Below are 15,000 nucleotides of genomic sequence, written 5' to 3'. Positions count from 1 at the left end.
TATTTTTTTTTTTTGGCTTATAAAAAAAACACTTCTATTGACCTACTTCACATCTTATCACTTATAACCGTTTCTTATTCACTTTTGAACGAAGCTTGCGTTCATAGAGAGATGCAAAACTTAGAATATATAATTTTTGGCGAACAAGTATCATAACACAACAATGAAGCTAGTTCTATTATCCGACAATAATTTTAGGTAAGTAAATAAATCTAGCGCCACATCCATAGCTCTTATTTGTTATTTTTCTATGTATCTTTTACTGTTTTTTTTTCTCTTTTTTTTCAGAATGTATCATTGCTTTCAAATCTCTAAAGTTTTGTGTGCATTCTTTCATAGTTTTTGAAAGCAGCAATTGAAGACATGAGATCCCTAAGGAGCAAACTCTATGCCTCAGACGTGCATGTCGGGGGTATCATCGTGGGTATAAGCTCCCGTAGGTATTTGAGTTTCGACGCGGTTATAAGGAAGGTTTTGTCTTGGCAGCGTTCTTCGTGTTGGGGCGGTACCGTTGTGCGGCTTCTGACCGGGGCCCGTCATGGCCTGCAAGCACTGGCTTCCTGGTCCACATGGCATGTTATCATCCCCGACCTGGCAGCTGGTACTGTAATCCGGAGGCCACTCGTGCTGTGAATCACCCTCGAAGGAGGTAGCCAGGCTACTTCTCAGAGTAGCAGACGAACGTAATGTACCGTAATGGGACGGTGAAATGGGCTTGCATGGGTCCATGGCAGGGTGTAATTGGACGTCGTTTCCGCTGTCGCTGTTGCCATCATGTGTCTGCTTATTGAAAGCATGATTACGATTGCCGTCGCGGCGGTAATACACTGCAGCAAAGACAAGGAGATTTAAAATAAGTAAGGAGCATCCAATAGCTACCGTCAAGCTAAGGGCCGTTGTATAAGGAAAATTGGCTCGTTGCATGTTGCTGGCGTCAGGGTCTTCCATCAGACCAGCCACACTGCTTGTATTGGCAATGATCATTACAGTTGGGTGGATTGTAGTGGGCGGCAATGTTGATTGTTGAACGGTAGTCGGTGCTGGCGTAGTTGGAGGAGGTAGGAAATTGCTGGAAAGATTGGTAGGGCGTGTTGGCCCAGAGAAGGTGTCTGGCTGCAAGTAATTAGGTAAACGGTGAAAGGGGGACTCAGGGCCATAGCGTGAGCCAACCTTCTCCAGACCTGGTACTAACCAAGACCAAAGGGCAACTCTACTGGCCCTGTAGTGGTCCCTTACGCGTCCTCGACTTCCTGAAAAAAAAAAATAAATAAATAAATAAATGAATAAATAAATAAATAATATGATGATGACATTTGAGGTTTTGGTTTTCACAATCATTTATATTCTGCTGTGAAAACAGTTAAATTGCAAAAAAATCAAGATATTGAGAAATAAAGAAACTTTAAATGTAAGGAAATTTCTTTATTATATATGTTTTACAAAAAATTATTGATTTTTTCTTGATTGTTTTAAAATAACAGTAAATATATGCATTTTATTTCCAAGAGAATCTATTTACTAATATTTCAGATGAAAATATTTAACCAATTAGTTGTCATTTGTCAGAGATACCAAAAAAAAAAAAAAAAAAAAAAAAAAAATTTTATATGTAACCAAAATGTTTTTTATACCTAAGACTTTTGACCGAATATCATCACCAAGCGACTAAAAAACAATAATGATTAAGAAGCTGTTCATTAGCGCTTCGTAATGAGTATTTCCACAATATAAGCAGTAAGCAACGTAAACCCTACTTAATTTTGTTCCATTCTTCAGTTTCTTGCCTGATTCATTTCATGAGTTTTGCTTTTATTTGTATTCAAATTTATGTCTACAGATCAAACATTGTATGAACGTCTTCTTCGGAACATCCATTTCACAGACACTTATTTAAAATTACAGAACAATTTCTTTTTAATGAATGCTAAATTTTGTTTAATGATTAATTGTAGTTGAATAGGTACTTCAAGCATAGTTTTTGAACAATATATGTCATATTTCCTTCTCTCTCTCTCTCTCTCTCTCTCTCTCTCTCTCTCTCTCTCTCTCTCTCTCTCTCTCTCTCTCTCATGACATTAACTAGAGAGAGGAAGAGATATATATATGATATTTACTATTCATTCTCAAATATCACAGGTAAAACCAGTCTTATCTCTCTTTACTGCAATGTGAGTTAAATTCTTATGTTTGCACTTAATACTATTAAGGCTAGATTTCGATTTTTTTAATGGAAATATTCATAAATGAAGGAATTTCCCTTCGGATCTCTTACTGGTCCGCTTGTGGAACAAATTTTATAGTGAAGGGTATCTGTGGCTTATTTAACTAAAAGAAAAAAAATATCAAGAGTCTGTGATATCGATAATTTAAAACAGCCAAGTATCACATAATTAGTAATCTTCTTTAAAGTTGGAGGCGGGTTCTTTGCGATTCTAAGTAAAAATGCTGAATTAGACAGGTTTCCATAAAACATTATCGGAATCAAGTCGTATCTCTCTTTTTTGACAGGAAAGTAGGCTATAGATTGATGCTTTCCCTCATATCAGTCAGCCGTGCAGAAATATTTCTTAGTAAACGAATTTTCCTTTTGTTCTCTGATCCCGTAGCAAAATTAATTTAATATCAATGGGAATTTGATGCACATGTATATATATGTATATATATATATATATATATATATATATATATATATATATATATATATATATATATATATATACAAACATATTTATATATATATATATATATATATATATATATATATATATATATATATATATATATATATATATATATATATATATATATATATATATATATATATATATATATATATATATATATAAATATATGTATATATATGTATATATCAAAGCAGATTGTTAAACAATTCAAGACAACAGCTTGATTAAAATTGTAGAAACATTCCATCGGCGTTAATCATATTCTTACCTGAACTCCAACTACTTCACAGATCATTATTTGAGGATACTCCTATTTGATTCATTGTGGATTAGTGTATATATATATATATATCTATCTATATACCAAGGCACTTCCCCCAATTTTGGGGGCTAGCCGACACCAACAATGAAACAAAACAAAAAGGGGACCTCTACTCTCTATGTTCCTTCAGCCTAATCAGGGACTCAACCGAGTTCAGCTGGTACTGCTAGGGTGCCACAGCCTAACCTCCCACATTTCCACCACAGATGAAGCTTCATAATGCTGACTCCCCTACTGCTGCTACCTCCGCAGTCATCTAAGGCCCCGGAGGAAGCAGCAGGGCCTACTGGAACTGCGTCACAATCGCTCGCCATTCATTCCTATTTCTAGCACGCTCTCTTGCCTCTCTCACATCTATCCTCCTATCACCCAGAGCTTTCTTCACACCATCCATCCACCCAAACCTTGGCCTTCCTCTTGTACTTCTCCCATCAACTCTTGCATTCATCACCTTCTTTAGCAGACAACCATTTTCCATTCTCTCAACATGGCCAAACCACCTCAACACATTCATATCCACTCTAGCCGCTAACTCATTTCTTACACCCGTTCTCTCCCTCACCACTTCGTTCCTAACCCTATCTACTCGAGATACACCAGCCATACTCCTCAGACACTTCATCTCAAACACATTCAATTTCTGTCTCTCCATCACTTTCATTCCCCACGACTCCGATCCATACATCACAGTTGGTACAATCACTTTTTCATATAGAACTCTCTTTACATTCATGCCCAACCCTCTATTTTTTACTACTCCCTTAACTGCCCCCAACACTTTGCAACCTTCATTCACTCTCTGACGTACATCTGCTTCCACTCCACCATTTGCTGCAACAATAGACCCCAAGTACTTAAACTGATCCACCTCCTCAAGTAACTCTCCATTCAACATGACATTCAACCTTGCACCACCTTCCCTTCTCGTACATCTCATAACCTTACTCTTACCCACATTAACTCTCAACTTCCTTCTCTCACACACCCTTCCAAATTCTGTCACTAGTCGGTCAAGCTTCTCTTCTGTGTCTGCTACCAGTACAGTATCATCCGCAAACAACAACTGATTTACCTCCCATTCATGGTCATTCTCGCCTACCAGTTTTAATCCTCGTCCAAGCACTCGAGCATTCACCTCTCTCACCACTCCATCAACATACAAGTTAAACAACCACGGCGACATCACACATCCCTGTCTCAGCCACACTCTCACCGGAAACCAATCACTCACTTCATTTCCTATTCTAACACATGCTTTACTACCTTTGTATAAACTTTTCACTGCTTGCAACAACCTTCCACCAACTCCATATAACCTCATCACATCCCACATTGCTTCCCTATCAACTCTATCATATGCTTTCTCCAGATCCATAAACGCAACATACACCTCCTTACCTTTTGCTAAATATTTCTCGCATATCTGCCTAACTGTAAAAATCTGATTCATACAACCCCTACCTCTTCTAAAACCACCCTGTACTTCCAAGATTGCATTCTCTGTTTTATCCTTAATCCTATTAATCAGTACTCTACCATACACTTTTCCAACTACACTCAACAAACTAATACCTCTTGAATTACAACACTCATGCACATCTCCCTTACCCTTATATAGTGGTACAATACATGCACAAACCCAATCTACTGGTACCATTGACAACACAAAACACATATTAAACAATCTCACCAACCATTCAAGTACAGTCACACCCCCTTCCTTCAACATCTCAGCTTTCACACCGTCCATACCAGATGCTTTTCCTACTCTCGTTTCATCTAGTGCTCTCCTCACTTCCTCTATTGTTATCTCTCTCTCATTCTCATCTCCCATCACTGGCACCTCAACACCTGGAACAGCAATTATATCTGCCTCCCTATTATCCTCAACATTCAGCAAACTTTCAAAATATTCCGCCCACCTTTTCCTTGCCTCCTCTCCTTTTAACAACCTTCCATTTCCATCTTTCACTGTCTCTTCAATTCTTGCGCCAGCCTTCCTTACTCTCTTCACTTCTTTCCAAAACTTCTTCTTATTCTCTTCATATGACTGACCCAATCCCTGACCCCACCTCAGGTCAGCTGCCCTCTTTGCCTCACGTACCTTGCGCTTTACTTCCACCTTTTTCTCTCTATATTTTTCATACTTCTCTATACTATTACTCTGCAGCCATTCTTCAAAAGCCCTCTTTTTCTCTTCCACTTTCACCTTCACTCCTTCATTCCACCATTCACTGCCCTTCCTCATGCTGCCTCCAACAACCTTCTTGCCACATACATCACTTGCAATCCCAACAAAATCTTCTTTTACTAACTTCCATTCCTCCTCTAAATTACCAGTTTCTCTTACTCTCACCTCATCATATGCCATTTTCAACCTTTCCTGATATTTACTTTTTACCCCCGGTTTTATTAGCTCTTCAATCCTCACTACCTCCCTTTTACATCCACCTACTCTATTCCCCCACTCTTTTGCTACAACTAATTTTCCTTCCACCAAAAAATGATCAGACATACCGTTAGCCATACCCCTAAACACGTGCACGTCTTTCAATCTTCCAAACATTCTTTTAGTTACCAACACATAATCCATTAATGCCCTTTCTACTACTCTTCCATTTGCCACTCTTACCCATGTATACTTATTCTTATCTTTCTTTTTAAAGAAGCTAGCACCTATTACCATCTCTTGTTCAACACACATGTCTACCAGTCTCTCACCACTCTCATTTTCACCTGGTACGCCATACTTACCAATGACACCTTCTACCTCTCCAGCGCCCACTCTAGCATTTAAGTCACCCATAACAACTACATAATTCCTTCTACCCAGTCCTTCTACACACCTAGTTAAATCATTCCAGAACTCATTCCGATCTTCTTCACTTTTCTCACTACCTGGCCCATACGCACTGACAAACGCCCAACATTCCCTACCCAACCTAACCCTTACCCACATTAACCTAGATGATATCTCCTTCCATTCCACTACTTTACCTGTCATCCATTCACTCAGCAATAACGCCACACCCTCTCTCGCTCTTCCCCTTTCAATCCCAGACACTCTACCAGACATTTCACCAAACATCACTTCACCCTTTCCTTTCATCTTTGTCTCACACAAGGCCAATACATCCATCCTTCTACTTCTAAACATACTTCCAATCTCACATCTTTTACTCTCTATCGTACTACATCCACGCACATTTAAACACCCCAAAACTAGAGTGCGGGGAGCAGTCACTCTCCCCCCAGCTCCATCTCCTTGTCGATGTCTCGCAGGAATTTTTTACAGGAGAGGGGGTTCCCAGCCCCCTCGTCCCATCCCTTTTAGTCGCCTCTTACGACACGCAGGGATAACGTTGGCGCTATTCTAATTTTTATATGCCCCCGCGGCCACAGGGGGCATATATATATATATATATATATATATATATATATATATATATATATATACAGTATATATATATATATATATATATATATATATATATACACACACACACATATATATATATATATATATATATATATATATATATATATATATATATATATATATATATGTGTATATATATATCTATCTATCTATCTATATATATATATATATATATATATATATATATATATATATATATATATTCATATTTATATATATGTACACACACTTGCAAATGGCAACTCTCATTCACTGTACCAATAACAGGTACAATTTTCCTTATTTTAATTACCGAGTTCTAAGTATCGGCGATGAGTTGGATCGTAGTTAGCCCAGTCCTGCGTGCGATAGCGGGATTTATCTTTGGGGATTTCCCAAGAAGTTTCTCCGGGGCTGCCATTGTTGGGGTTTCTATTGGCGGGAGAGAGAGAGAGAAAAAAAAATGTGGTTAGAGAAGAATTTAAAGTGGCAGTCAACTATGATTAATACTGTGGCAGAAAAGAAGGTATAGCGAAGACATAGATGAAAATCATACAAATGGTGATACAAGCATCATATCTGGCACAAGTGTTCTCCAAATCACTTTAATCAAATCTTGCTAAAAGGTATATGTAGTTTTCCAAGTTGCATGATCTACATATATATTCCAATCTTTCAAAGGGTATTGAAGTAAATTTCAATGTTTATCAATCACACTGACATATTTTCCCAAAGAATTTACTGTTCATAAAGCAATCTTATACACATTTCAAGATTTTACTGTTTAAAAAGCACACCAACAAACATTTTTCTCACTAACTCTTATTGTGGTTCCGTGATAATACCCGTTGACTCTCGGGCTAAACTATAAGAGAGTAGCAAACAGAAGGTCTCTGTGCGAGACAGCGTCTGTCTTGTTCCAAACTTTGAAGTGAATGAACCTGAAGTTCTTGAAGAAGTGTTTATCGGCCACTACCAAACAACCTCTGTGACATCACATTGGTACGAGTATGTCTATTTTCTAACGTCCAACCACTGACAAAACTGGGGATAAACACAAGCCTCTAAAACTGGAGTCATAAATGATTGGTAAGAAAGTTCCAGAGCTTTCAGAAGCATAAATCAATACCCAACGAGCAAGCTCTGACGAAAGAAATACAATGGACATAGGCCAAGTATGAATAGTAAAATTTATGTGATCATATTCAGGTGGACTTCATATAGAAATAGCTGCACTGAGATCCTTATGAACATTACTATGGAAAAGTGGATGGACCAGTACTATTGTGGAAGCAGGGGTAACATTATTTGGTGTAGAAGTTTTATGTGTCTGTATCTAGTGTCACCAGGGCAAGACAAGCGCACCATATCAATGCATGCAGCTTGTGCAAGCTTATGAAAAATGCCTACCATGATTACTGTTCTGAAAAGACCGGTATAAAAGATAAAGCAATTGTGGAAGGGAGTGAAAATGAAGCCCGTCATTCTGATTCTGGAATCTGGTGCTGGAAATGGAGCTCACCATATTAACCCTAGAAACTTACCTTTTTGAAAATAATAATGTCAATAGTACAAGATGGATTCTAATGTACCTTGAAGATATAATGTCACTTGATCAACAATATTCAGATGTGGCTACGTAATTTCACAAAGGGAACTTGTTCATCAACAAATATAGAAAGCAATTATCTGCCCTAGCGATCGATCAAGCACACAAAAAAAAAAAAATAACACAGTGATCAGAGTTTTGTATATGGATGGTCGTGGACCAAAGTTAGTGGCCTATATTTGAAGGGATGCCTCATAAAAAAAAAATTTCCCCCAACAGCAGTACATATGGTGAGCAGGCTCTGAGTGCCCAGAAATCTTTCTTTGAAAAGGGGAAATCACTCTTTACGCTGATGCAGGGAATGGGCAATCCATTCAAAGTAAAGGAGAAATTAACCAATCTGCTGTTGCTAAACACAAAGAACATTGCAGACCCAACTCTACCTGAAGTGGTAGCTACACATTGCCAGCAGTGAAAAGAAAAGTTCAAATCATTCATGAAACTACCATAGGATAAAGGTGACAGTCCTTTCTATAACTAAATCAAGAAAAAAATTCTTAAATAATAGCTGGTTAAAATGATTAAAGCACAAGTGGACATTCCATACAGAGAATTAAAGGCATATGTAATTATCATTCATGGGTTAGCATTTATCAATGCCTTAACTCCTCATACCTAAAATACATTTTATAGCTATCCTAAAAAGACAAGAATGAGCAGTTGAATGTGATTTCTGATGCATAAATTAGTGACAGGAACTAATAGGACACCAGGTATTTGGCAAAGGTTTCTTTGTGATACAAACATCAAGATTGAGCAGTTTTTCTTCCTTGTGTAGAGAATGGGTGAAGCTGAGACAACAAGCGCAGTCATTGCCACACAAGAAGATGCCATTAGCAACACAATGTAGTCTCTGGATACAGTGACCACATGTTCTTATGAGGAAGCTGCCACTCAAATATTTGTACACACCAGGGACGCAATGATGAATGGGAGAAAGTCTATTATAATTAAGGCCAATGACATGCTAGTTGTAGTAATATCAGTGCTATCACCCTTTCGAGAAATAGGTCTTCAAGAAATGTAGATTGCCTTTGGCAAAGGAGCCAAGATTTGATGGATTCCAGTCCATGAGATAGATACTACAATAGGGCTTTGGTAAACTAGGGGGTCCGCTACATTCATGGCTTCACTAAGTGTGAAGTCGTGTCAGCCTTCCATGCAAGGGGAAAGAAATTTGCACTGAAGATTTGGAGCGTATTTGGTAATGTTTTGGAAACATTTATCAATCTCAGCCAGCATTTATCAATATTTCGGACCTGGATCTGAAAAGGATAGAGAAAATCGTTGTCATTATGTGCAACATAGCTAGTGTGGATGAAGCAAGACTAAAACTATTTTCGAGCAAGCAGAGGCCATGGAACTTAATTCCATCAACAAAGGCAGCCCTCAGAGAACACAAAAAGCTTGCAGCCTATCATGCTGGGATCGACTGGGCCCACGAATTCTTTTCCCAACAACAAAGGAACAGTTCTGCTGAACATAAACGACACATAACAGGTGTGTTGGAAAATACTACCACCTATTGCAGCTGTCGGGAACTGACAAAGTGTCCCTGTAAAAAGGTTGCAAAGGTAGACTCAAGCGCTTACAGTCGGCGCTCTCCTGCACATCACTCTGCAGGCTTGTATGTAAGCAGTAACAGCTGGAGGAATGGTGGCGTGGTTTAAACATTGTGATGCTAAGCTTATGCAATGAAAAATTGTCAATCGGGTGGCCATCTTGCTTTAAAAGCAATAAAATATTGCGGAATATGTTTCATTTGGCTTTATAGCATTAAAATCTACTGCTGTAGGCTTCATAGCCATAGAAATTCATAGCTAGATTATGCAAATTAGAAAATTACAAATACTTTCGAACAAAACATCAATTGCACGCGACTAATTTGAAGGCTATTTTGAAAAATAGTTGCCATCTTATGATCGTCGATTTTCAATTTGCCAATCGGCCAATTTGATTAGTATCACTTGGAGAACAAGTGGGTCAGTTTTGTGATTGCATCTCAAACATTTTTGTTATATCCTAGACTAGTAATCTTATTTGATGTCAAGCAAAAAGAGCTATGTACAAATTTATATTATATTTTCATCATTAATGAAATACATTCTTTTTTATTAAATATAGTTAGAAGAATAATACTAAACAATCACCAAGTAATAAATAATGAACTGGTGTTCCTATTCAAGAAATATAGAAGCTTGGAACTGACGAATTAAGGAAGTTTAAATTGATAGAAAGTAGTGTTTCAGAACTGATGTTTCAAGTGCATAAACGATTAGGAATTATGGATTAAAGGAGGAAGAAACAGATGTGGAGAATACCAAATTATATTCGATAAAATACCTATTAATATTTAACAAATGTTTCTCTTCTACGTTGGATGTTAAAAATCACCAAAATAACTTTATACCAGTTGAAGGAGAAAAGCTTTTGATGTATTTCTAAATGCCATAAGCCATAAAGGATTACTAAGCATTTTATAGTCAAAATTTGAAGAAAAAAAAAATCAAGTTTACTGATTAAAAGGTCAATAAAAAGAAAGATGGTTACCCAGTTTTGATAAAATTGGTCCACATGGTTACAACGGACTCCGCTAAGGAGACTTCGGATTTACTATAGTTCATCCCGATGGCCAAAGGTCCTGAGGCACCAAGAGGGGCACCAAAAACATACACAAGCTCGTTCAGAGGAATTGATGGGCCTCTCTGGAAAGTAAGAGCCATTCTGTTTATGGACGCAGTTCATTAAATGTATAATAAGCCTAATAGGTGACGAATACAGTACAAATATACCAGAATTAGTTGTTCATAAGGAAACATATAATAGATAGATATTTACAAAGTTTTGAAATTATACACATATACCTCTGGGTCAGGGTCTTCAGGCCGGTGATCCAAAACATACAGATATGTTTGTCTTGTGGGTGCATATAGTTGGTTAGCCGCAACTGTCATCGGGGAAACCAATATGGCGTCGTGCAAAGCATCCGCTGTTAGGTCCCTGATGTTGACAGGATGTTGAACAGGCCTGGCCCAGTCTGTGTACTCAGCAGTGATAGCTAATACGATCTCCTGTTATGAGGAGATCGGGGATGAGGTAATTTTTCTTTTTAGAATTTTCATATACGTTATCCTTTTGTACTCTTTATACAATCAACTTCCTTTATAATACTTAATATATTTATTTACTTTAAAGTTGTTCTATCATCTTTATTATACACAGTGCAATATGTATATATAAATGCTTTGTTTCTCATCCTATGCCATACTGAAAAATGAAATGGTGTGTGTAAGTGGCTATTAGATTACACTCCGAACAAATTACTGAATAGTCTCTCTCTCTCTCTCTCTCTCTCTCTCTCTCTCTCTCTCTCTCTCTCTCTCTCTCTCTCTCTCTCTCCTTATATATATACAGTGTATATATATACAGTGTATATATATATATATATATATATATATATATATATATATATATATATATATATATATATATATATATATATATATATATATATATGGAATATTTGTGCTTCCTGCCCTTATTTTTGCAATACGAATGTCCTGCAAATTCTGCTCTCTTTTTAGAGCGTCTAGGAACTCCCACATTGTAGGATGATGAGATGACATTCTGTCTTCAAGGGCGTTGTTAGTCCTAGACAAATCAGTATTGACTCTCAAATCAAGACCACATACTTATTTTAAACATATGACTACATCCATGACGTCTTGAAGGACGACCAATCCATGAATCTTCCAGATAAACAGGATTTACAATTGAAGGATATATATTTTAATCCAATAACACTTCAAAAATTTTAGTTACTTTGTCTACATGGACAAAGGCTTGGGCTAGAACTGCATTTGAATTCTTAAAGTGCAGAATTGGAATCTGTACCGTATTTCACTTATAGACCACACTCGCTTATCTTTCGGTTCAAACACTGATATAGGTGGAAAAGGCATCCATAATGAGAAGCTGTGATGGATTCCTTTTCTATTATAGTAATGTTCCGATAACGTTCAAACAACACTTCGAATAATTATCATTTCGTATAATTGTACGATGGGAAAACTTTCTCTTGAACAATTTTCTATTTGAATAACTGTTTCTCGAATAATTGTTTCCGATTAATTGTCTCCGAATAATTTTCACTATACGTTTAAAACGTCGAAAATAACGAGCTTACCTGAAGATGATACTTGTAGTTGTTAGTAACAAATGTCCTTAGTAGTCGATCGCGATGGTCAGCCTCGAATCCGTTGTGGATTTCTGTATCAGTGAACAGAGCCAAAATGTCTGTGGCAGTGAATCCAAGTAGAAGGTCTACTGGAGTTCGTCCTTCTTGACCTAAGTTACAGGGATAAAAGGTATTATTATTATTATTATTATTATTATTATTATTATTATTATTATTATTATTATTATTATTATTATTATTTTGAAGTAAGGATGCGACGTTGATATAAGCAAACCAACCCATCTTTCCATGTTGATGTTTCCAATCGCTCCTTATGGTAACACCGTCGATACTAGGTCCAACTGCGGAGAGGAACTGGGGTGTCTCAAGTTCTACCTGTACGAAATCAAATTTAAACTATTAATGGAAGCTTAAGTGAATCTCGTGTGTTTTAAAACATCTCCGAATTATGGGTAGACAAAACTACCCTCTTTCATGGAACAGGACATAAATGTCCTATGATGAATTCTCAAACATATTTGGTCGCTTTTTAACGAAAAATATTTAAACTCTTTAACAAAAAAAAAAAATCATTCATTTTTCTGTCCTTTACGGATAATGGTCTTTTTTCTCGGTAAGATTTAATAGTATAAAAATAAAATAATGCTCTCTGACAACAGCAACCAAAGCTATTGTGTGTGTGTGTGTGTGTGTGCGCGCGCGCGCACGCGCACGCGTGATTTTGGGGTAATGCCAGCAACATAATTTTATTAATGCTCTGGTTCTTGAGCCACGACCAGTTTTATTTAGGCCTCTCCAAAAATTAGGTTTGTTTTAATCCTTATATGGAGAGGATAGGTATTTTAAGATTGAAGAAAAAAGGTATCAGTTCAACTATTCTAGTGTTGTTGCAACCAATATAGAATGAAAAACTATCAACTTAACAGCAAACTAAGATTTTAATAGTTTTTCAAGTATGCATGAATTAAATATTTTGGAATGTCGTGAGTAATGTGTACAAAGTAGGCTAAGCATTTAATTCTGGATATCATGTCTTTCAGTCCTGCAGTAGGATCCTGGTTTATTCATCTAATATCCTGAGCAGTTTTTACATGTTTTTGTCTCGGCAATAATGACTATTTTCATTTGGATTTATAGAATTTTACTACCAGAAAGAATGATTTATGCCACGATGCCATGGAATATAACATCCATTTTCTTTTCTTTCTTTTTAAATGAAAAATTAAATTTTCGTTAAATTGGCTTTATTCTCTTTAGGGCATTTGCTATTTCATTTGGAGATGCTTTCCTTTTAAACATAATAAATTTACTAATTCTGTTCACATAATCGAATAAAAAAGTACAATATTTGTGGATGCAATTAGTTTAAAGAAAAAATAAATTACCTGAAGTATCTGATCAATGGTGCGATCGCGTAAACAGTGCAGGAGAGATTCGTAGTGTCGGTACAGGTCCTCAGGGACCTCGCAGGCCAGCTGCCTGGCAGCCTGCACAGCATAGTAAACAGGTTCTTGCACGACTGCCCAAGGACTCAGCGATGATCCCGACATTAAGATAGCTCTCTTGAAGAGTCCTGCAAAGAAAGAGAATTCCTTTTGGATAAGCATGTTTTAGTTAGAAATTACGAGATCTTCCAAGATTAAAATCTATGTATTTTCTTCTCTAACGAGGAAATCATATGAGGTTAATGAAAATATAATTATTGATGTAATAATTACAAATTTATTTCATATGGGCATCATCTTTTTATGTTTGCATAATAAATGGTCCTTCTACTTTAGAACTATCTTGAATTGAATAATTTTATATACTAATGCAAGATTAGTTTGTCTCATAGTTAAAATCCCTAATTTTCAGTTCATAGAGGGTCCAGTAAATCACTAACACAATACCTATAAAGGTTTTATGTAATTGTTTACAACACCACGCTCTCAATTTACTCCAAAATAATGCAATCCTGCAGTTTTCATCTTCTTGCACAGTAATTAGGTGGTTATTTAAATTCTGGGAAAGCAATAATTAGCAAGATATGTTGAGGAAGGGGGAAGGAGTTATAAAAAAAAAATAGCTCAGTTTTCTCACTAAACGACTTGGAACTGACATGTCAACATGGTCAACCAAACAGAATTCGTGATGCTAGCGTACATAAACAGAAGTTCGTGATGCCAGCGTACATTTGATATACTCTATATTCAAAATATACTTAATTAAAAATGGATTAATTAGTCAAAAGTGTCCGTAAAGAATATGCAATTTACAATAGTGACACTTTTGAGTAATCACTCAATTTTCGATAAAGTATATTTTGAATATACAGTATATCAAATGTACGATGGCATCACGAACTTCTGCTTATGTACGCTGGCATCACGAATTATGTTTGGTTAACTACGTTGACACGTCTGTTCCAAGTCGTTTAGTGAGGAAACCGAGCTGTTTTCTTTTTATAACCCCTTCCCCTTCCTCAACATATCTTGCTAATTATTGCTTTCCTAAAATTTAAATAACCACATAATTACTGTGCAAGAAGATGAGAACTGCAGGATTGCATTATTTTGGAGTAAATTGAGAGCGTGGAGTTGTAAACAATTATCAGGTTTTATGTATACGAAAAGTAACATGAGGATTCGTCATTATCTTATGTGTTCCTACTATTACGGTACGAACACAAAAACGAGAGCTTATTTTCTATGAAGAAATCTTTGAATCATAAACATATAAAGGAATCTTTTAGGGTCCATGAAATATTCTACATTGATATGCAAAAAA

At 36.5% G+C, this 15,000-nt stretch overlaps 1 protein-coding gene across 1 annotated transcript in view; it reads right to left on the bottom strand.

The window, feature by feature from the left end:
- The window catches only part of LOC137652450 (neuroligin-4, X-linked-like), a 250,648-nt gene that overhangs the window by 370 nt on the left and 235,278 nt on the right, over positions 1-15,000 (bottom strand). Inside the window, exons 4-10 of the mRNA XM_068385840.1 lie at positions 13,617-13,804; positions 12,510-12,606; positions 12,220-12,380; positions 10,898-11,104; positions 10,584-10,738; positions 6,738-6,856; positions 1-1,250 (exon numbers count right to left, since the gene is read on the bottom strand). The exon at positions 1-1,250 is cut by the window's left edge and continues 370 nt beyond it. Coding sequence (XP_068241941.1) covers positions 394-1,250; positions 6,738-6,856; positions 10,584-10,738; positions 10,898-11,104; positions 12,220-12,380; positions 12,510-12,606; positions 13,617-13,804 — 1,784 coding nt within the window. The 3' untranslated portion in view covers positions 1-393. The remainder of the gene's footprint in view (positions 1,251-6,737; positions 6,857-10,583; positions 10,739-10,897; positions 11,105-12,219; positions 12,381-12,509; positions 12,607-13,616; positions 13,805-15,000) is intronic.

Source organism: Palaemon carinicauda, chromosome 1 (genome assembly GCF_036898095.1).
Source record: "Palaemon carinicauda isolate YSFRI2023 chromosome 1, ASM3689809v2, whole genome shotgun sequence".
NCBI lineage: Eukaryota > Metazoa > Arthropoda > Malacostraca > Decapoda > Palaemonidae > Palaemon > Palaemon carinicauda.
This window is presented reverse-complemented; position numbering and strand designations above follow the sequence as displayed.